At 43.7% G+C, this 23,974-nt stretch overlaps 1 protein-coding gene across 2 annotated transcripts in view; it reads left to right on the top strand.

The window, feature by feature from the left end:
• The window catches only part of SND1 (staphylococcal nuclease and tudor domain containing 1), a 980,965-nt gene that overhangs the window by 22,952 nt on the left and 934,039 nt on the right, over positions 1-23,974 (top strand). For both annotated transcript variants that reach the window (XM_069765442.1, XM_069765443.1), the window contains exon 2: positions 8,819-8,968. In XM_069765442.1, coding sequence (XP_069621543.1) covers positions 8,819-8,968 — 150 coding nt within the window. The remainder of the gene's footprint in view (positions 1-8,818; positions 8,969-23,974) is intronic.

The following is a 23,974-nucleotide window of genomic DNA, read 5'->3' as shown; positions in this document are numbered from 1 at the left end:
AGCAGCGATCTCGCTAGCGATCTCGCTTTGTGTGACGGGGGCTTAATGTTTTAGCTTAATCATTGTTCTCAGAAGAGCAAGTCCTTTCCAAACAAAACATTTTGCTGTCTAACTGTTTTTATCCCCACAAAAAAAAATCATATTAATCATTCTGTGTGCCTATTAAAGGGAACCTGTCGCCCCCAAAATCGAAGGTGAGCTAAACCCACCAGCATCAGGGGCTTATCTACAGCATTCTGTAATGCTGTAGATAAGCCACCGATGTATCCTGAAAGAGGTTAGATTATACTCACCCGGGGGCAGTCCGATCCGGTTCTGGTCCGTTGGGCGGTGCGGGGCCTCCCATCTTCTTACGATGACGTCCTCTTCTTGCATTCACGCCGCGACCCCTGCACAGGCGTACTTTGTGTTCCCTGTTGAGGGCAGAGCAAAGTACTGCAGTGCGCAGGTGTCGGGAAAGGTCAGAGGCCCAGCTCCTGCGCACTGCAGTGCTTTGCTCTGCCCTCAACATAACAGACAAAGAACGCCTGCGCCGGAGCCACAGCGTGAAGACAAGAAGAGGATGTCATCGTAAGAAGATAGGAGGCACCTACCCCTTTTTCTCATCTTTCAGGATTCATCGGGGCTTATCTACAGCATTCCAGAATGCTGTAGATAAGCCACTGATGCTGGTGGGCTTAGCTCATCTTCGATTTTGGGGGTGACAGGTTCCCTTTAAGAGTAGTATGAGTGGGTTATCAAACTACCTTCTATTGGCTTCACAACCATAAAGAAGAAAGTGTATGCAAAAGAACAGATGGGATCACCATAACAATATTAAAGTACAAAAATAATTTTTATTGAGAACACCACACAATAACATTAAAAACAATTAAAAGGCCCCCACCACATGGGTAGAGGTAACGGGTCCACAATTATGAAAGGAAAATACCAGAAAAAGTACACTGACAGGCCGACTAAAATGTACAATATGGTCAGATCACGGTTTCCCTTTGTCAGGTATAGACAGGCTGTTATTTCACAAGAATGTAACCATGGTGCATAACAAAAGTATAAATGCCCATCCAAACCAACAATGAATAAACCTAAACCTGACAAAACAATATAACCTTGCATATTTGGCATGCCGGAAAGGGTTAATCTGATCAGCTAGGTAAGTGTTTCAGACTATTATTGCAGGTGAAAACACTAAAGGGCCAATTATAATGCACAATAAGATCAGATCACGGTTTCCCTTTGTCAGGTATAATCATGCTGTTATTTCATAATATAACCATGGTACATGAACAGTGTTATAAATGGCCATCAAAACCAACAGTATATAACCAAAAGAAGGGTGTCCAGGCTGAAAGATCAGTTGAAAATGGCTAACAATAGATATTATGCAGGGCTTCCACCCCAAATATCTGTAGTCTTACCTAGCCCAACAGAACAATGACCCCTCACATATTGGCATACTGGAAAGAGTGAATCTGGTCGGCTAAGTCAGTGTATCAGACCCACGGGTATCGACGCAACAAGCGTCTTCCTCATGGTCAGAAGATGCCATACTGGTGCGTTCCCGATATTTAAATAAGCTATAAATTTGGTAATTCACCTACCAGGTGTAAGCTGCAATGGCGGCGCATCAACAACAGTCCGGCGTGTTAGAATATCCACTGCGCAGGCACAAGAAGTTTGTAATAGCCAGAAAGCACGGTCTCCCACAGCGCCTGCGGAAACGGCGATCATTTGCTAAAATGCTTCAGTCAAACTGTGACCCCCTATACCTACAAGATGTCGGCACATATATCATCCTCTGTATACTACGGTTGAAAAAAAAAATCCAGAAAATCACCTTGTCTGATTTGGCACAATTTATTTTAAAAAATTATGGTGGAAAATAAGTTTGATCACTAACAAGTTAATCTCAATATTTTGTTAGATATCCTTTGTTGGCAATGACAGGTCAAACGTTTTCTGCACGTCTTCACAAGTTTGGCACACACTGTTGGTGGTATGTTAACCCATTCCTCCAAGCAGATCTCCTCTAGAGCAGTGACGTTTTGGGCCTGTCGCTGGGCAACACGGGCTTTCAACTCCCTCCAAAGGTTTTCTATGAGGTTGCGATCTGGAGACTGGGTAGGCCACTCCAGGACTTTCATATGCTTCTTACGAAGCCACGCATTCATTATTGCCCTGGTGGTGTGCTTGGGATCATTATCATGCTGAAAGACCCATTCATGTCTCATCCTCAATGCCCTTGCTGATGGAAGGAGGTTTGCACTCAAAATCTCACGATACATGGCCCCATTCATTCTTTCAAGTATAAGGAACAGTTATCCTGGTCCCTTTGCAGAGAAACAGCCCCAAAGCGTGATGTTGCTGCCGCCCCGATGTTTCACAGTAGGTATGGTGTTCTTTGGATGCAACTCGGCATTCTGTCTCTTCTAAACACGTGTTTTTTTTTTTTTTTTTTTTTTTTTAAACCAAACAGTTCTACTTTGGTTTCATCAGACCCCATATGACATTCTCCCAATACTCTTCTGGACAATCCAAATGCTCTCTAGCAAACTTCAGACGGGCCCAGACATGTACTGGCTTAAAGGGAATCTGTCACCTCAATCTTGCCCTATAAACTGAGGCCAATGCCATCAGGGGCTTATCTACAGCATTCTGTAATCCTGTAGATAAGCCCCCGATGTAACCTGAAAGATTAGAAAACCAAATTATATTATACTCACGCAGGGGCGTTCCCGGTTCTGTTCGGGTCCGATGGGAGGCGCCGGACCGCGACGCCAATCTTCATACGATGACATCCTCTTTGCTTCCTGTTGCGGCTCTTGCGCAGGCGTACTTATCTGCCCTGTTGACTGAGGGCAGCGTAAAGTACTGCAGTGCGCAGGCGCCAGGCCTCTCTGACCTTTCCCAGCATCTGCGCACTGCGGTACTTTGCTCTGCCCTCAACAGGGCAGAGAATTACGCTTGCGCAGGAGCCGCGGCAGGGAGTAAAGAGGACGGCATTGTATGAAGATGGGAGGTGCCGGACCCGGACCACGATGCCCATTGGACCCGAACCGGGACTGCCCCTGGGTGAGTATAATATAATTTGTTTTTCTTATCTTTCAGGTTACATTGGGGGCAGAATGCTGTAGATAAGCCCTTGATGGTGGTGGCCTCAGTTTATAGCGCAAAATTGAGGTGACAGATTCCCTTTAAGCAGGGGGGACATGTCTGGCACTGCAGAATGAGTCTCTGGCGGCATAGTGTTTTACTGATGGTAGTGTTTGTTATGGTGGTCCCAGCTCTATTCAGGTCATTCACTAGGTTCCCCCGCGTGGTTCTGGGATGTTTGCTCACCGTTCTTGTGATCATGTTGACCCTATGGGGTGACATCTTGCTTGGAGCCCCAGATCGAGGGAGATTCAGTGGTCTTGTATGTCTTCCGTTTTCTCATTATTGCTCCCACAGTTTATTTCATCACACCAGGATGCTTGCCTATTGCAGATTCAGTCTCCCTAGCCTGGTGCAGGGCTACAATTTTGTTTCTGCTGTCTTTCCACTATGGTGAAGACCAAAGAGCTGTCGAGTTTGGAGTGTGACTGTTTGAACTTGTTATAAAAGTTAGATTGTATTAAAGATACCTGTCCACAACCTCAAGCAGGTGCCATTACTACAGGTAATGAGTGGAGGACAGAGGAGCCTCTTAAAGAAGTTACAGGTCTGTGAGAGCCAGAAATCTTGCATGTTTTAAGGTGACAAAATACTTATTTTCCACCATAATTTGCAAAATAAATTTTGTAAATCAGACAAGGTGATTTTCTGGATTTGTTTTCTCACTTTGACTCTCATAGATGTGGTCTACCTATGATAATTGCTGGCCTCCCCTTTTTAAGTGAGAGAACTTGCGCATTTGGTGGCTGACTAAATACTTTTTTCCCCACTGTATGTTCCTGTGCTGAGATTCTTATAAATGTGCCACTGCTGTTTACTGTGTAATGGCTGTACAGGGACATGAGCTGTAGTATATTCAGACAGGGACAAGGAAGGAGGCAAGAGTATACAGACAGCATGAGATTACAGCTGATTCTTTTTTTTTTTTTTCTTCATTTATTTAGGAATTAAGAATTTACAAAACTATACTGTATATGCTTTATAATGCAGTAAAAGCATTAGTTAGAAGATTAAACCAGAAAACATCTTTCAAAGTGAGGGGGAAGGGAGCGGGGATGATCAGAAAGGACAAAGAGGGGACGGGGAATTGGATAGGTAGGAAAGACTGGGGATGATGGTGAGGGGAAAGCAGGGATAACCATAAGAACAGTAACAAGGGCACACACATGTTCATGATAATAAGCAAACTTCTATTGCAAGAGGTTGCCGAGAGTACAGGTGAGAATTGTAAGCATAATCAAAACTTAATAGTTCTTTTGAAAGGTTTTCCACGGCCTGCAGGTTTTCAAATACAAGTGATGCCTATGTACCTCCCAGCTCAAAAGCTCTTCCAATCTAGAGATGTGTTCTATTTTAGTGAACTATTCCTCTATTGTTGGGGTGGTCGCACTCTGCCAGTGTAAAGTGATTAGGTGTTTAGCGCCACTAAGCAACAAGGGTAGAAGGTCATGCTTATGGGGTTTGAAGTTGATTGATGGGCTTGAAAGTAAAGCTTCTTGGGCTGTCAAGTCCGATTGGATCAGGTTTAACTTTTTGAGAATGAGATTAACATTTGACCAGAAGTTTTTAATTAGCGGGCATTCCCAAAATATGTGGATGTGATTTCCCTGATGGCTTCTACATCTCAACACACATCCGAGTCTGCCAATCCTAGGTGGTGTAATTCAGCCGGTGTCATATACCATCTCGTAAAAATTTTGTATGCATTCTCTTGGAGAAAGATGCAATGTGAAAAACCCCGTGCGTGATGGAGCACTTTAGAAACCTGATAATTTGAAAACTTGATTTTAAGTTCAGTCTCCCAAGAGTAGATAAAGGTGGGTTTAAAGTTTTGAGGAGGGGAAACAAGGCAAGAATACAGTCTCGATATAGGTTTGAATCTAGGGAATGATCTTTTGAACATGAGGTCTAACCATGACTAGGAAGACTTATCTGGATACTTTCGTCTAAATTGCGAGAGGATTCGAGTGATATGATGTTCTTGGAGGAAATTTTTGGGACTGGACAAGGCATCTATAGGCCAGGTACCTCTCAACATTGCAGTTAGTATAGAGGTCCCCTAAGGGTTTTTTGGATAATGCCGACCATATATGTTAGGGTTGGCGGAACGCACCGAATATATTTATTAAATGTGATAGGTGCGTTCACAACCCAGGATCCACTGTGCAGGAAAGAACCTGCGGCGAAGCAAATTGGTACAAACGAACTGTTACTTCACAGAGCCCGTAGTAAAGGGAATGCTGTGCCCTGTTTAGCACACAGGGGATACAGCTACTGTGTAGAGCCGACAGTGGTCATGCAGTCCAACCAACACGCAGCTCCTCTCCAGTGGAGCCGGAATTCTAATGGCTATTAGCCAGCCCTGAATTCAGACATACACTCCTCGCCGGAGGTGCCAGCATTCTAGGGGCTTATTTCAGCCAGGTCCCTGACTGCATACACGACCACACTGGCGCTGAGCTCGTACATATTTGATAATAGCGCATGGCCGTGCGGTCATGAGAACCTTTTATAGCTGTAGCACCTACAGGACCTTCCCAGAAGGACCAATGGAAGGCTGCCACATAACTTGATCAGGAACAGGACCTTCCTGGAGGACCAATGGAAGTTGCTGTAGTACCTGAGCATGTGACCCTTGATCTCCACTGAGAGATCTTACTCTGGGCATGCTCAGTGTGTGCAAAGCAGGACTTAGTCCCAGAAAAGCCTGCTCGCCGCAGACCAGTGCAGGGTACAATAGAGCCTGGAGAGGCAGCAGTAACCCGTTGCACAGTATCAGGCCTGTCCCACACGTCCAGATAATTCCGGTACCGGAGTTATCCGTGTCCGTGAGCTCATGTAGGCCATCCGTGCGGCACACGTGCCGACTGGGTACCACACGGAGCGTGCAGGAGACAGCGCTAGAGATAAGCGCTGTCCCCTGCATCTGGTGCTGAAGCCGCCATTCATATCTTCTCTCCAGCAGCGTTCGCTGGAGAGAAGATATGAAAGATCCTTTTTTTTTCCGTGTTTAAAATAAAGATCCCTCTCCCTCCCGCTGTTAATAAAATACTCAGCCGGCTCCCTCGCAGCGTCCTCTCCACGCCGCACCTTCTCCTGTATGAGCGGTCATGTGGTGCCGCCCATTACAGTCATGAATATGCGGCTCCACCCAGGGGTGGAGCCGTATATTCATGACTGTAATGGGCGGCACCACATGACCGCTCATACAGGAGAAGGCGCGGAGAGGACGCTGCGAGGGAGCCGGGTGAGTATTTTATTAACAGCGGGCGGGCGCACAGGAGGTGTGGACAGGGATCTTTATTTTAAACACGGAAAAAAAAGGATTTTTCATCTTCTCTCCAGCGAACGCAGAGAATGGCGGCTTCAGCACCACGTGGGGGGGACAGCGCTTACTGTAGCGTTGTCTCCTGCACGGCACACGGACTGCACATGGACAGCATCCATGTGCGGTACGTGTTTTACACAGACCCATTGACTCTAATGGGTGTAATCTGTGTGCTCCCACGAACACTGACATGTCTCCGTGTTTTGCACACGGACACACGGTCCGTGAAAACACACCGACATGTGCAGAGACACATTGCTTTCAATGTGTCTACGTGAGTCAGTGTCTCCGGTACGTGAGGAAACTGGCACCTCACGTACCGGAGCCACTGACGTGTAAAACCGGCATCAGTCAGTGAGATGCTGGGACCGACGTCTCTGCTGAGCAGGCTCCACTGCGGCCGATGCAGAATGGGAGACCGCAGCAGACATGGTTCGAGATTACTCCTGTGCAGCAGCGGGAACTCTACTCCTAACAATATATACAGCTGATTCTTTTTGAGGTAAAACCTGTTGAAACAATTGCTGCTTGTTTTTAACGTCACAAAGAATCTGTTCTGATCCCGTGCTGTCCGGTGCATACTCTTTTTGCCTCCTCCCCTGAAGACATGGTATGATCAACCATGTACCTGTACGGTCAGACACAGCCATTACACAGTACACAGCAGGGGCACGTGTATAAGATTCTCGGCACAGGAACTTTTTTTTTTTTTTTAACACATTGAACTCTGGAACTTTTTATTGCAAGATCTGGTGATTAAAATGTACTATTTGTGTGACAACCCCTTTAACAATTGTGATCATATGTAACTTTGCGTCAAATGTTTTATAAACTTCATGTGGATGAATGTCTGACTCTTGCACAGCCTAAAATACACTACATGCTACTAATCAAAGTTCAGTATATCCAGAGTTCATACGTGCCATTTGTCAGTCTACATTCATTAATCTACACACTCTGCAGACATTTTGGCTTATGAGGCACAGGCCATGATTTGATACCTTGGTGTCTACAGTGTGAAACTTTAGTTGAGATAGGGTCTCTCAAATGGGACAATCAGAAGCACATGGCCTCCCTGGGTAAGAGGGCAGATGACTTGAAGAAAAGTTTCTATATTCCTCCCCGGGGTCCCTGTAGTCTATACAGTAGAAGAATGACAGGAACAGGCTGTAATTTTAAGGGAATTTTTAGGTAACCTGTCACCCACTAAATCGAAGATGAGCTAAGCCCACCGGCATCAGGGGCTTAACTACAGCATTCTGGAATCTGAAGATAAGCCCCCCGATGTATCCTGAAAGATGAGAAAGAGGTTAATTATACTCGCCCAAGGGCGGTCCCGCTGTGGTCTGGTCTGATGGGCATCGCGGTCCAGGCCTCCCATCTTCTTACGATGTCCTCTACTTGTCTTTACGCTGTGGCTCCAGCGCAGGCGTACTTTGTCTGCACTGTTGAGGGCAGTGCAAAGTACTGCAGAGCGCAGGCGCCGGGAAAGGTCAGAGGCCCAGCACCTGCGCACTGCAGAACTTTGTTCTGCCCTCAACAGAGCAGACAAAGTATGCCTGCGCTGGAGCTGCAGCGTGAAGACAAGAAGAGGACGTCATCCTATGAAGATGGGAGGCCCTGGACCGTAACTCCCATCGGACCGCCCCTGGGTGAGTATAATCTAACCTCTTTTTCTCATCTTTCAGGATACATATCTACAGCATTACAGAATGCTGTAGATAAGCCTCTGATTCTGGTGAGCTTAGCTTATTTTCGATATAGGGGTGACGACCGGTTCCCTTTAAGTCCCTTGCTGCCTCACTGCTTCACAGGTACAGATGAAATCTTTTCCTCTTGATCCCAGACTTCAAACAAGTGCCCCCAATAATTGACATAGATTTCAAATTACACTAGGCTGAATATGGTAACATTCAGCCATAAAGTGCACCTTTAGTTTCACTAGAATATAATTAGTTTGAGACTCTCCAGTATAATTCTCTAAATTGGTCTTGGCGACTTCTGCCAATAATCCACAGTACCGGGCAGTCTGGTGTGGGTTAAACTAAATATGTAGCATCCCTCTTCTGCTGTCCACCATCTTCAGTGCTGAAGGAAGCTACATAGGAGTTTACAAGGCTCCTGCACTGTATCAGCAAGTGGGACGCACGGCATACTAAGTTATTGGCATTAATTTCTAATAATGAATTGGAAAATGAATGGCCTGAACTATAATCAGTTTCTTGTGTAGAGATGCGCTTTAATCGCAATTTTTTTTTTTTTTTACTATATTCCATTGAGACCTATTGTATTCTAGTGAAATGCACTTTCTTTACTAATTGTCTTTTTATTTTACAGGTCCTCTCGGGATGTGCTATTACTGTAAGAGGCCAACCACGTGGCGGTCCACCACCAGAGCGTAACATCTACCTGAGTAACATTCGTGCTGGAGCTCTTGCACGCAGAGCAGTGGCTTCTCAACAAGATTCAAAGGATGTTCCTGATGAGGTGTGTTTATAGATGTTGCCTATGAATTGCATGTGGCTTGGGTCCTATTCACGTGTCCAATTTTCATGTACGGATTCTTTTTTTTTTTTTTTTTAATGGCGGTAATGCTTCATATAGTGTGCAATAAAACCACCTCAAATCCTGGAATCTGTTTACATAAAACAAACTTGCATGCTTTAGATTTTCAACTTTTCATCATGCTACATGGTCTAGAATGGACTCCTTTTTGGCATAACTCTATTGAGTTCATGAGCCAAAAAAAAGTACCTGAACCCCATTCACTTGAATGAGGGGACCTGAACATCCAGTGTTTGCCACGCTGTCATGTGCATGATAGGGCAGTAAAATCATTGACTGAGCCTGCAGCTGTGATTGAAGGTAAAAAGTTTACCTCCGGTCACTGGCATGAGTTGATGGGACAACCACTCCCATCAGCTGACTCCTACCGCTAATAAGTGAGAGCAGGTGGCGTCTGATGGTAGTATTAATCAGCCATCGCCTGTGCACTAAATAAATAATTTATAATGACTAAATGGGTTCCCCTGTATTTTTGTTAACCAGCCAGGCAAGACTGCCATCTGGGGGCTGCAACCCTCAGCTGTCAGCATTAACAAGGTTGGTCCCCATGCTGTTTCTTTAATCCCTTTCTGACATCCGATGTACTATCCCGTCGAAGGTGATCTGACCCCCTATGACCACCGACGGGATAGTACGTCATCACCGATCAGCCGCAGCCAAGTGTCAGCTGACTATCACAGCGGACATCCGGCATTGTGCCAGGAGCTGTCAGATTGCTCCTGGCACTTTAACCCTCGGATCACTGCGATCAAACATGACCTCAGCGTTCCGGCGGCATAGGGAAGCATTGTGCAGGGAGGGGGCTTCCTGCGTGCTTCCTTAAGACCCTCGGAACAACACAATGTGATCGCGTTGTTCAGAGGGTCTCCTACGTCCTCCTCCCTGCAGGCCCCGGATCCAAATGCGGGGCTCCTTCCGGGTCCTGCAGGGAGGTGGCTTGCAAGTGCCTGCTAAGAGCAGGCGTCGGGAAGCCTCCATGCAGTGCCTGTCAGATCGCTGATCAGCGATCTGACACTATAACATGATGTCCTACCCTGGGACAAAGTAAAAATAAAAAAAGCATTTCTTTAGCTAAACAAAAAACCCCAAAACATTAAGGCTGCTGTCACACTAGCATTATTTGGTCAGTATTTTACATCAGTATTTGTAAGCCACAATTAGAGGAAAGGTATAATAGAAACATATGCACCACTTCTGTATTTATCACCCACTCCTGGTTTTGGCTGAGAAATACTGATGTAAAATACTGACCAAATACTGCTAGTGTGACTGCAGCCTACAAGTACACATATTTAGTATCGCCGCATCCGTAACGACCTGACCTATAAAACTGTCCCACTAGTTAACCCCTTTAGTGAACACCGTAAAAAAGGGAAACGCTTTACTACCTTACCACCAAACGAAAAGTGGAATAACATGCGATCAAAAAGACGGATATAAAAAAACATGGTACAGCTGAAAACATCTTGTCCCGCAAAAAAAGAGCCGCGATAGTGTCATCAGAGAAAAAAATAAGTCCTCAGAATAAAGCAATGCAAAAATAAGTTTTTTATACAAAATAGTTTTTATCGTATAAAAGCGCCAAAACATGAAGTAATATAAATGAGGTATCGCTGTATTCGTACTGACCCGAAGAATAAAACTGCTTAATCAATTTTACTAAACGTGGAACGGTATAAACGCTAATTATATATAAATTATAGCTCTCAAAATGTGGAGACGCAAAAACTTTTTTTTGCAATGAAGTGTTTGGCAGCTGTCACACACTAAATCCTAAAAATCCATTAACAAAATCCGCTATAAATAGTTAATCAAACCCCCCTTAACTCCTTTAGTTAAAGAAAAAGAATAACATAAAGTGTTTATTTCCATTTTCCTGTTAGGGTTTGGATTACGTTTACGATTGGGATTAGGGTTAGGGACTTGTTTGGGTTAGGGTTTCAGTTAGAATTGGGGGGTTTCCACTGTTTAGGCACATCAGGGGCTCTCCAAATGCGACATGGCGTCGGATCTCAATTCCATCCAATTCTGCGTTGAAAAAGTAAAACAGTGCTCCTTTCCTTCCGAGCTCTCCTGTGCGCCCAAACGGGTTTACCCCAACATATGGGGTATCTGCGCACTCAGGACAAATTGGACAACAACTTTTGGGGTCCAATTTCTCTTGTTATCCTTGGGAAAACACTAATTTGGGGGCTAAAAAATCATTTTTGTGGGGAAAAAATGATTTTTCTATGGCTCTGCGTTATAAACTGTAGTGAAATACTTGGTGGTTCAAAGTTCTCACACCACATCTAGAGAAGTTCCTGGGGGAGTCTAGTTTCCAATATGGTGTCACTTGTGGGGGGTTTCTACTGTTTAAGTACATCAGGGGCTTTGCAAATGAGATGTGACGCCTGCAGACCATTCCATCTAAGTCTGCATTCCAAACAGCGCTCCTTCCCTTCTGAGCTCTCCCATGCGCCCAAACGGTGGTTCCCCCCCCCCCCACATATTGGGTATCTGCGTACTCTGGACAAATTAAACAACAACTTTTGGGGTCCAATTTATCCTGTTACCCTTCGTAAAATAAAACAAATTGGAGCTGAAGTAAATCTTGGGTAGAAAAAAAAAATAAAATTTTTTTTAAACATTCCAAAAATTCCTGTGAAACGCCTGAAGGGTTAATAAAGTTCTTGAATGGGGTTTTGAGCACCTTGAGGGTGCGGTTTTTAGAAAATACCCAAATGTGACACCATTCTATCATATAGACCCCTCAAAGTGACTTCAAATGTGATGTAGTCCCCAAAAAAAAAGTGGTGTAAAAATGGGAAATTGCTGGTCAACTTTTAACCCTTAGGCTATGTGCACACGTTGCGGATTTTGCTGCGGATGCGCAGCAGCTTTCCAGGTGTTTGCAGTACAATGTAAACCTATGGAAACTGCAATCCGCAGTGCCCATGCTGCAGAAAAAAACACGCAGAAACTCTGCGGGTTACATTCCGCAGCATGTCAATTCTTTGTGCGAATTCCGCTGCGGTTTACACCTGCTCCACAATGGGAATCCGCAGGTGTAAAACCGCAGGTAGAATCCACATAAAAAACCGCTGTAAATCCACAGGTAAAACACAATGCCTTTTACCTGCAGATTTCTAAAATCCGCTACGGAAAAATCCGCAGAGCTCAATTCTACGTGTGCACATACCCTTGTAACTCCCTAAGAAAAAAAAAAAAGTTTCCAAAATTGTGCTGATATAAAGTAGACATGTGGGAAATGTTACTTAAGTATTTTGTGTGACAGATCTCTGATTTAAGGGCATAAAAATTCAAAGTTGGAAAATCGTGAAATTTTCACCAAATTTCCTTTTTTTTTCTTTCCCATAAATAAACGCAGATAATATCAAATTTTACCACCATCATATGAAGTACAATGTCACGAGAAAACAATGTCTGAATCATCAGGATCCATTGAAGCGTTCCAGAGCTATAACCTCAAAGGGACAGTGGTCAGAATTTTAAAAATTGGCATGGTCATTAACGTGCAAACCACCCTTGGGGGTAAAGGGGTTAAAAGAATAATTTCCCCCCCCCCTTTTTTTTTTGACACTCAGCCTGGCAAAAGCAGATATCTGGGGGCTGGTAATCTCAGGCTGGTTATGGGCCTTAAATATTGACCCCCCCCCTCCACCCCAGCCTAATAGCAGCCTACAGCTGTCCAGAAAAGACATCTGTTAGATGCACCAATTTTGGCGCTTTTCACGACTATTCCCACTTGTAGCGTTGGCAAATGGGGTTCATATTTGTGGGGATTGTGTTTCCTTTGTATTGACACCAAGCTCGCAGCTTAGTAATAGAGTGGTCTGAGACGCCTATCCATTACCAATCCTATAAATACTTTATTCTTCTTGTGTGTTTATTTAAAGTATTTTATTTGAAATGAAAACAAAGCACACTTCATTTTTTACTTAAATAACAAATGTGTATAAAGCACATTCCAATGAATCCCTTGTGTCCTGTAATGAAACAAATTTCTAAAAATCAATATACCTCACATGTCTAATGTGTTGTCACACACTGTAATCCATGTCTACGGGTTATTAGTTTTCAACCTGGACGGTGCAAAGATGCGACCGTCCAGGCTGAGAACCACTGAATGAGCTTCTGCGAGCACAGAATCAGTGAGCAGTGGTGACCTAATCAAGGTTGCCACAGGTCAGATCGCTCTCCCTTTTACTAGTTTTGAGGAACTGAATTTGGCACCTCTTCTGCGTAGGATACGTACTAAGGTCCAGGCGTGGAGGACGTTACATTTATCAGTAATCGGCAGGATAAACTTGATAAAGATGAATGTGATGCCGCAGCTACTTTATGTACTGCACAACTCCCCTATATGGATATCGCAGAGTAGGTTTCGGAGGATTAGATCTTTGTTTGGGGAGCTGATTTGGAGCGGAAAGAGCCCCAGATTTAAACAGGAAACTCTACAGAGACCAAAGACGGAGGGAGGGGTGGTACTGCCTAATCTGTGGTTGTACTTTTTGGCTTCAGTGTCAGCATTTCAAGGGATGGGGAGATGTGTCAGGTGGGACGCAGGCACCTTGCAGCCTGAGATCACTAATTGGGACAAAGGTATTGAGTGAGGGTCTGGAGGGGGGACATTTCCGAGAGAAGGGCTCTAAATTTTGTACTATTAGGCTCATTCACAAGGTTTGGGACAAAGTTAAGGGGATTAGGGGTGTGCACGCACTCACTAAATTCTCACCCATTTGGAATAACTGTGTCCTACAGGAGTTTAGACAGATGGAGGGATTTCATATTTGGAGGGAGGCGGGCATCTTTCGGATGGGCCAGATTCTACATCAGGGCCGAATTAGAGACTTTGAGGCATTGCAGGAGGAGTTTTTACTACCGGACTCTGAGTTGTTTCAATACCGCCGTTTTTCTCATGCGCACCGGGCACAGTGTAGGAGAGGACCCGTTGAAATCCAGGTGGACCTTATGCTGGATTTTATCCTTGTAGGGGGTGGCACAAAGGGGGTAATCTCGGGAATATACGAATTCCTTTTATTCTCTTTCTTGGAGGAACACCCTATTAGAGCAAGGGCGAAATGGGAGGCTGACCTGGGGGCGATTGATAATGATCATTGGGAATCAGTACTGGACTATGTGCCCAAAATATCAATGAGCGAGCCTGGGAGGCTGTCACAACTATTTGTTATTCATAGGGCATATAGAACTCCGGATATGTTATTCAAAGCCGGATTGAGATCTAGTTCAGAATGCCCCAGATGCTCGCAGTCCGAGGCGGGCATCCTTCATATGCTGTGGCAGTGCCCCAGGTTGTCCTCCTTCTGGGTGGTGGTGCTAAATAAAGTGGGACTGGCATATGGTTGCACTGTGCCGCGTGATCCAATGGTATGTGTTTTGGGCTATGTTGAGGAGATTATAACTGATAAGTTGTATAAAATGGTTATTGCTAGACTGTTATTTATCGCGCGAAAGTTGATCGCCAAATTCTGGATTAGGGAAGAGCCACCAACAAGGAGAGACTTTATGAAGCAAGTGGACCATATTATTGCTTTGGAGAGGAGTATCTACGTTAGGCGGAACAAGACGGACCTCTTTGACAGGTTGTGGAACCTGTGGCTTGAATCAATGTGATCTAAAGACCTTTTGCCCCATTGGGAGGATTATTGACAAGTCATCTTCCTTTTCTTGTACTTTTATATATGAGAAAGTAGGGGGGGTCGACTCTGGACAGGTCTCTAAAGGGGGGGGGGGGGGCAAGGGGGAGGGAGTTCGGTTTGGGACTAAATATGTTTTCTTTAAAAAAGTATTGTACATTGGTATATTGCTGATAACAAAGTATCCCTTTTATTGTTTATGTACAATATTTATGGTTTAATAAAAAATATCTGATTAAAAAAAAAAAAGTTGTCACGGAGGCTGCGTTCCCAGCCCATCCAATGAACTGCGGTGAGCTCCATCTGAGATCCCTGCTAGCACTGTGAGTCTCATGGTACAGAGGTGAGTTCACCATAGTGAAATTCTCCCAGTGAACTCTCCTCTACAACATGAGTTTTTTTTTCTCTTCTTTCTTCTCACTGTGCTAGCATGAATATCTCCAGAGGGAGGCCACCACAATTCACTATAGTCCCGCTGGGAATGCAGCCTCAGTAACCTCTGTCCAGGATGCTGTAGATAAGCCCCTGATGCCTGTGGCTGCAGCTCATCTTCGATTTTTGGGGTGACGGGTTCCCTTTTTAATTATCAATATATACACTGCTCAAAAAAAATAAAGGAACACTTAAAGGGACACTGTCACCTGAATTTGGAGGGAACAATCTTCAGCCATGGAGGCGGGGTTTTTGGGTGTTTGATTCACCCTTTCCTTACCCGCTGGCTGCAATATTGGATTGAAGTTCATTCTCTGTCCTACATAGGACACGCCTGTGCAAGGCAAGATTGCCTTGTGCAGGCATGTACTACGGAGGACAGAGAATGAACTTCAATCCAATATTGCAGCCAGCGGTTATGAAAAGGGTGAATCAAATACCCAAAAACCCCACCTCCATGGCTGAAGATTGTTCCCTCCAAGTTCAGGTGCCAGTGTCCCTTTAAACAGAATATAACTCCAAGTAAATCAAACGTCTGTGAAATCAAACTGTTCACTTAGGAAGCAACATTGTTTGACAATCAATTTCACATGCTGTTGTGCAAATGGAATAGACAACAGATGGAAATTATTGGTAATTATCAAGACACCCTCAAAGGAGTGGTTCTGCAGGTGCGGACCACAGCCCACATCTCAGTACCAATGCTTTCTGGGTGAGGTTTTGCTCACTTTTGAATGTTGCTTGTGCTTTCACATTCGTATGGGTTGTAGTCTCTCATGCTACAACAAGTGGCTCAGGTAGTGCAGCTTATCCAGGATGGCACATCAATGCGAGTTGTGGCAAGAAGGTTTGCTGTGTTTGCCAGCGTAGTGCCCAGAAGCTGGAGGCGCTACCAGGAGACCGATCAGGAGATGTGGAGAGGGCCATAGGAGGGCAACAACCCAGCAGCAGGACCACTACCTCAGCCTTTGTGTAAGGAGGAACAGGAGGAGCACTGCCAGAGCCCTGCAAAATGACCTCCAGCAGGCCACAAATGTGCATGTGTCTGCACAAACGGTTAGAAACCATCTCCATGAGGATGGTCTGAGTGCCTGACGTCCACAGATGGGGGTTGTGCTCACAGCCCAACACCGTGCAGGACGCTTGTCATTTGCCACAGAACGCCAGGATTGGCAAATTTGCCACTGGTGCCCTGTGCTTTTCACAGATGAAAGCAGGTTCACACTGAGCACATGTGACAGTCTGGAGACCCCATGGAGAGCAAAATGCTTCCTGCAGCATCCTTCAGCATGACCGGTTTGGCAGTGGGTCAGTAATGGTGTGAGGTGGTATTTCTTTGGAGGGCCACACAGCACTCCATGTGCCCGCCAGAGGTAGCCTGACTGCCATTAGGTACCGAAATGAGATCCTCAGACCCCTTGTGAGGCCATATGCTGGTGCAGTTGGCCCTGGGTTCCTCCTAATGTAGGACAATGCCAGACCTCATGTGGCTGGAGTGTCAGCAGTTCCTGCAAGAAGAAGGCATTGAATCTATGGACTGGTCCGCCCATTCCCCAGACCTGAATCTGATTGTACACATCTGGGACATTATGTCTCACACCATCCACCAACGTCACGTTGCACCAGAGACTGTCCAGGGGTTGGCGGATCCTTTAGTCCAGGTCTGGGAGGAGATCCCTCAGGAGACCATCTGCCACCTCAGAGCATGCCCAGGCATTGTAGTGAGGTCATGGAGGCCACACACAGTACTGAGCATCATATCCTTGTCTTAAGGCATTTCCCCTGAAGTTGGATCAGCCTGTAATTTGATTTTCCACTTTGATTTTGAGCATCATTCCAACTCCAGATCTCCGTGGGATATTAATTTTGATTAATGTTGATCATTTTTGTTTGTTCTAAACACATTCCACTATGTAATGAATAAAGATTTGCAACTGAAATATTTCATTCAGTGCTATCTAGGATCTGGGATTTGTGTCCCCTCTAAAAAAAATTTGAGCAGTGTATTTATATTTTGCCATTCTATTCAGATAATTCTTTTCTCTGCTCTATGTATCATTCCCCTCCAAATCCTGACCCAGCTGCTCTGCCCCCCCTTCCTTTTGCAGTATCTTCTGACTCCTGCAGAGAAACAGGAGGTACACTTTTCACATAGAGCTTAAAAGGAGGCTGCTAGTCAGTTTTTAATCATGCAAGGTCAGACCTAATGAAATAAATATTAGCTGGGTAGAAAGGCAAAATGAGCAATTAAGTACAGTGCTATATAATATGATTGCATTATATTAAGAGGACAAAAATGGATTGGAGTGCTTTTAATATTTATTTTGGATGTGCAGTTAAGTCAGGAGATCTTTGCCAAACATTATTTCCACTTTTCAACTTACCAGTATTCAGAAATCTGAAACAGCCAGTTGACCATTTAGTAAAGCTTCATCGATTTTAGAAACCAAAACAAAAAGACAGGAGTGGTGTTGCTAACCCAAGTTCCCCGTCCCCAGTATTATTATTGCCAGCTATTGTCTTCATCTGTCATCGGTGTCTGTCTTCTGCGGGTTATGACCTGCTGGATTGCTTCAGTGTTTGCTGGGTGATCCAGAAGTCACTACTCTGTAGAAGTCTGAGAGCCAGAACGAGACTCTATAGACTTAATTTGAGAGCTTGTGATAGGTCCATCAGAAATTGTGTGACTAACAGGTGGCACCGCCAGCTAGATCGATGCTGGGAAGAACTGAAGACAGCAGCTGGTAAGTATAAGGGTATGTGCACAGTTTGCGGGTCTGTGGATTTCACCTGCGTCTTAACACCTGTGGATTCCTATAATGAAACTGGTGTAAAACGCTGTGGAATCCGCACAAAGAATTGACATGCTGTGGAAAATAAACCACTTCGTTTCTGCATGGAATTTTCCGCAGCATGGGCACAGCGGATTTGGTTTTCCGTAGGTTAACATGGTACTGTAGAACGCATGGAAAACTTTAGCCAAATCTGCAGCATGTGCACATACCCTTACTCTAGGAGCAGGGAGTTTAGATTAGTAGAACCAGTGATTCTTTAAAAGATTGTACTCAAAGTTGTATTTTAGAGCACATTTCTCAGCAGTCTGCTGGCTTTGTGGTGGCAGGGCAGGAGCTATTTAGTACCTGAGTATAGCAGCATCACACAAAACTAAGCTATATAAATCTGTCTGTGATCAGCATTAGAAAGTTGGACTAACTGTGGTAATAAAATGGCAAGTTTCTCGAACGTTTTCGTCATCTGTGAGATATAAAGACTGTTGCTGGATTTAATTGGGCTATGCATAGTCTGGCATTCTTCGATCTAATGCTGTCTTTAGAGGTGACTCTCAATAATATGGTACCTTTACAGCAGTGCATAGTGCTGAAAAATGAATTATAGACCTGGTTTCTTCAGGCCCTGTGTGCACTGCTGTACAGGGGCTTATAAGCTCATTGGCTTCATAAGTGAAGAGGAACTTTTAACCAGGGTTTTTTTTTTTTTTTGTGAACACATGCCACCATCTTTCACAGCTCATGTATTGTCTAACAAAGTTATTTTCTTGATTTCCCCTTGTTTATCCCCAAGAGTACCTTTTTTGAGATTCTCCAACATTGTATGTAAAGCAAATGGTGTGGTTCAGTGGGTGCCATTGCTGTGGCATCTGTGCCTCTTCTCTGCTCCTCCTCTGGCTTTGATGTGGATGACGTGTCCTGCATCCTCCGCAATCTGCATAAACCATATGATGGGTTCTCTAATCCAAGAGTATTACTCTTCAAAAAAGTGTTCTGCATCAAGGTATTAAGCAGAGCTGTAGCATGACAACTGTCAAAAATGGTTATCTTCAATGCTTAAAAAATGGCAAGGTAAGTTGTGGATGTGCAATGTCCGTTCTCTTGGGCCACAAGGTTTCAGATCTTCCTACTGCTCTCTACTGGTTTTATGAAGCATTGCCTGGTGACGCTGGATAGTAAGCTGCAATTTTAGCACTGGTCTGCAGACAAACATTAGCACTACTGTGTTAGTTGGTATGACTTAAAAAATTGTAGTTTACAATGTTAGGCAGATCTACAATAAACTCCATAATGATCTATGCCCTGGCTCCAACTTATAGCTACAGTAAAAAGAATCACCAGATCACTGGCATATTTCTCTGGTTAGAAGGCGTATAGTGCCCTCTACTGTTCATTTATGAACTAAAGCCAGGGAGGTTTTAATTCCTAAATTGCTATATTACAATTCAGATTATCTAATGTGCTTTAGAATTTTATCTAAAATACTCTTATTAAAAATGTATCGCATACATAAATATTTCCTGGACACTAATAAAAACCGTCACAAGGAGATTAATAAAAATGTCAAATCTTGACACTTGGCTTCCACTGCATCTGTGCCTGTCGTAGCGGAGTGTGAAAATCCTCTTAAGTGATGCTGCTGGTGCAAACAGATTTCATTCAGACTGTAGAGGCAGGTGCGGGGCAGAGGGGGATCTGCAGTTGGCTCTCCTCCAATTGAATGGGGTATAGTCCACCCACTAAAGAACTTTCTCTCACTGGCATTGGATTATGCAGTTTGCAAAATATCAACTAAGGTCTAAGAACCCTCAGATATTTTTCTACTGGTCAGTGTTTCATTCTGTTGGGAAAACCCGAGTAACGAGTATACTCGCTCATCACTAGTTATCACAGTTTGCCAATTTTCAGCCACTTGTAATATACCAATCAAAACAAATTTTAAGTTGCTCAACACAATTACAAGTTTCTCCAAATTCAACACACAATGCCACTTTTACTGACTACTTGGATCTGAGACTTATTCAACACCATCATGACAAGCATCTTTAATATTTAGTAGAGCACCTTTGCCTGTTACGAACTGCTGTAAATGTAATGTATAGGAAAAGACCACCTTCTGGCAGTGTTCTTATGGGGCCTTCAGTGTGTGGCTTCAACAGCCTTTTTAGATATCAAATTTTCTATCTGATTCAACTTAGTTTCTGGATGACTTCTGAAATCAAAGCTTGGTAGACATTAAGGTATGCTCAAGATCATTGTCCTGTTGGAGGGTCCAATGATCATGCTTCATCAGAAAAGCTACCAGACTTTCTCCTAGGATTTTGCTAAAATGCAGTTGAAACTATTTTGCCCTCCAGACAGTGCAAATTTCCAATGCAAGAATAAGCAAAGCATCACCAAGCTGGCCATGGTTCATTAGAAGCAGTGTTTTTATTATTTTTCCCCAGTGTATGCTTTAGTCTTTATCTGCCACCCATTGCTGTTACATAGGTACAATTATGTTTCAGTATTGTGTGGTCACTCTACACAGTAGAGCCCCCAAAACTGCAGTATTAAGACATACACCTCCAGGATGCTCATAAATAAGAGCACTTTTATGGAAACCTTCAGTGTTCTATGCCTTATGCAAACTGAAATCTTCGAATACGTGTTCCTGCCCAGTCTTGAGTGTTCTGCAGGCACTTGACGTTATTTGACCACCTGCCTACTCAATAATCTGGGGGCATCTTGTGGGACTCTCCTAAGTGTTCCTATAACTTTTGAACTTTGAGGAACTATTTTCCTGCTCTAGGAACATTGAATGCTTTTATATTTATGTATCTCTTTCTTGTCTGCTGTCTACGTACTTTACTGCTGGAGTGGTGCCACTAATCTTAAGTTCCCTGCACCTAGTATCCTAGGTATCAGCCCAGTCACTCAGAGGTTGTGGTCACATGATGGCGGGGCCGGGAAGAGCTGAAAACGGTGACTGCGTATAACATGAGGTGCTGGGAACTTAGATTAGTGACCCTGCTCCACTGCTAAACTTTAAACAAAACTAAACTGGAGTGGAACTTTTTTTGGATCTCGCTTGATAATCGAAGAATTGTGAACTGGATACTTTTGTCCATGAGCTAAGATTTCGCTGAAATACCTCCAGAAGCTGGTGTCTGGCTATGTATATATTTGCAGCAGGTAATAAACAAAGTACTAAAGATTCTTTTCATGAAGAGATTCCAGAAGTGGCGTTTCATTATAAATTTTGAGAAACCATTTGTCATTAGTTGTATTTCACTATTTAAGCTATTCCTGTTGTGTTGGTTTTTCGCAAACATCAGAAAAGTTGTACAATTTGGCTGCAGTTATATTCATTGGAATGATCAGTTCAACCTTCATCATTTATGCTCCAAGATTCTCCACCTTTCTAGAAGTGAGAAACCAGCTGTGCTGGCCGTCATGCTTTGTAATATTTGCCAAACTGGATCGTTGAAGCTGTTAATGTGATGATTTACTTGTTTGTAGCGTATTCTCAGTATTTTTATTTGCACATGGATATCTGTTGAAAACCTTCTTTTAAAGTAAAAAGCAAACCACACAATGGGTATAGAAATAAAATTACTTTTGTCAGTTTCAAGTTAATTAGGCGTGGCTGAATATCAACTAATGAAAAGCAGATTTTTTTTTTTATTCTTCCTTTGAATCACAATTCAAAATCACACTAATAAAAATGGCCTGGAGCAAATGATAGTACACTTAACAACATTTTTCTGCATAACTTTCTGAGGCAATGTCTGTAATTCTCAATGAGACTTCTGCACCTGTCCACAGATATATTGGCCCATTCCTGAAGAGCTATATACTCCAGGTGTCTCAGGCTTGAAGGGTGCTTTCTCCAGGCTCCTTGTTTCAGCTCCTTAGAGCTCATACTCACATGCGATGAACTTGGATGAGTCTCGCATGTCAATACCTGGCCCTCAGGAGCGGAGTGTGCATCTGTATGTATTGCTGTGTGGCTGCACGCATCGATCTGAGTGCCGGGTATTCACGTGCGAGACTCATCTGAGTTTCTCGCATGTTAGTATGAGCTCTTACAGAGATGTTCAATAGAGTTTAGATCAGGGCTTGTAGAAGCCACTACAGAATTGTCCAATGCTGTGCCATTAGCCTTTCTTGTATAGTTTTAGCTGGGGTTTGTGCCATCATCCTGTTGGAGGACCAAGCTTTCTGCCACGGGGCAGCACATTTTGCTTCACCGTGCCTTTTCATTGTGCCCTGTACATAGTCAAGACACCCTGTGCCAGAGGTTTCCCCAAAACCTAATCAAGCCTTGTTCCTATTTCACAGTATGGTACAATATTATTTTCTCTGTATGCTTCATTTTTTTTGTCTGTGAACATAGATCTGATGTGCATGCCAAAAAGCTCTAGTTTTGTCTTGCCTATCTAAAGGATGATTTTCCAGAAGCTTTGTTCCTTGTCCATGCACTTTAATAATCTTAATAATCTTTATTTTTATATAGTGCTAACATATTACGCAGCGCTTTACAGTTTTGCACACATTATCATCGCTGTCCCCGATGGGGCTCACAATCTAAATTCCCTATCAGTATGTCTTTGGAATGTGGGAGGAAACCGGAGTGCCCGGAAGAAACCCACGCAAACACGGAGAGAACATACAAACTCTTTGCAGATGTTGTCCACTTTGGAAACTTCCAGTCTTGTTGTTCTTAGGATTTGTTTTCAACAGTGCTTTTCACCTCTGTTTATCTTCCATGAAATCTACTTTGACCAAGGCAGCAGATAGTGTACTTTTGCCCTTGAAGTTTACCTGTTTTGTAGTCTATTCTTTCTGGACTTTGACAAATTAGTCTAAGTTCACATTTGCGTTGTGCGCCGCAGCGTCGTCGCCACAACGCAAACAAAAACGCAGCAAAACGCATGCACATGCGGCCCCATGCGGCGCCAATGTTAAAGATAGGGCCGCACGACGCATGCGTTTTTTAAAAGGTCGGCGCCGCACAAAAAATCCAACATGTTGCGTTGCCGCGCCCAGACAGGTGCGCCCTAACGCCGCATGCGGCGTAAAACACAACACAACGCGTGCACATGCGGCCCCATGCGGCGCCAATGTTAAAGATAGGGCCGCACGACGCATGCGTTTTGTTGCGGCGGCGACGCTGCGGCGCAGACCGCAAATGTGAACGTACCCTTAAAGAGATTAAGAATAGTACCCAATTTTCCCCTTGTGACCACAGCCAGGGTGATTAGCTAAACTCCCATAGATCTTTCATGTGTATGTATAATACTCCAGTTGCACATAACATAAACATCAAGATGTTGGAAGATGATTTTTAGTTTTTACTAAAAACACATGATAGAGATCATGTTTATCTATAATTTTCTTCTGAATCTGCAGTGTCAACTTTAGCTTTCCTTGGTTTGTATCCAGTGTGGTCCGTTCCATGATGCCAAACTACACAGTGACTACTTTTCCCCCTTGAGGTAGACTGATTACAAGTTTGGAGACATTTATGACGCTAAGTTCAGGACACACCTTGGTTTAATACTTATGATCAATTATATTTTCAATCTTTTCCAAGCCTACCATCATTTTTTATCCAGGCAATTTTCTTTAGTTTAGAATACCTAAGAAGATGCCTATGCATAAAACATAAGGCATCTCCAAGGAAGTCTAAACCAAACCACATACAAAAGTGAGAAATGGACTACATTATAAAAGAATTGTACTTTATTTGGTAAAACAATTATGGTAACATAATTGATAAAGTATAATGGGTGAGAGGTGTTTTTAGAAATATAGGATCTGGTATAGTAAGTGGTATATTTTAGTGGGGACTGCATAAATATACAAAACAGGTCAGATCAATGAATTTACAAGAACATGATAATTTTAAAGAAAAGAAGCATTACATGAACTACTCAAAATATATGATCCCTAAATAGAGTATGCACAATTGTAATATAATCAGACATAAATGGCCTATGATATTTGGTCAAATTAAACAGATGTAATGAATGTAAAGGAACCTTTCACCAGAAATAATGCTA

This window comes from Ranitomeya imitator, chromosome 4 (assembly GCF_032444005.1).
Source record: "Ranitomeya imitator isolate aRanImi1 chromosome 4, aRanImi1.pri, whole genome shotgun sequence".
Taxonomy (NCBI): Eukaryota; Metazoa; Chordata; class Amphibia; order Anura; family Dendrobatidae; genus Ranitomeya; species Ranitomeya imitator.
The sequence above is the reverse complement of the archived record's forward strand: the minus strand, read 5'-3'. Positions and strand labels throughout refer to the sequence as shown.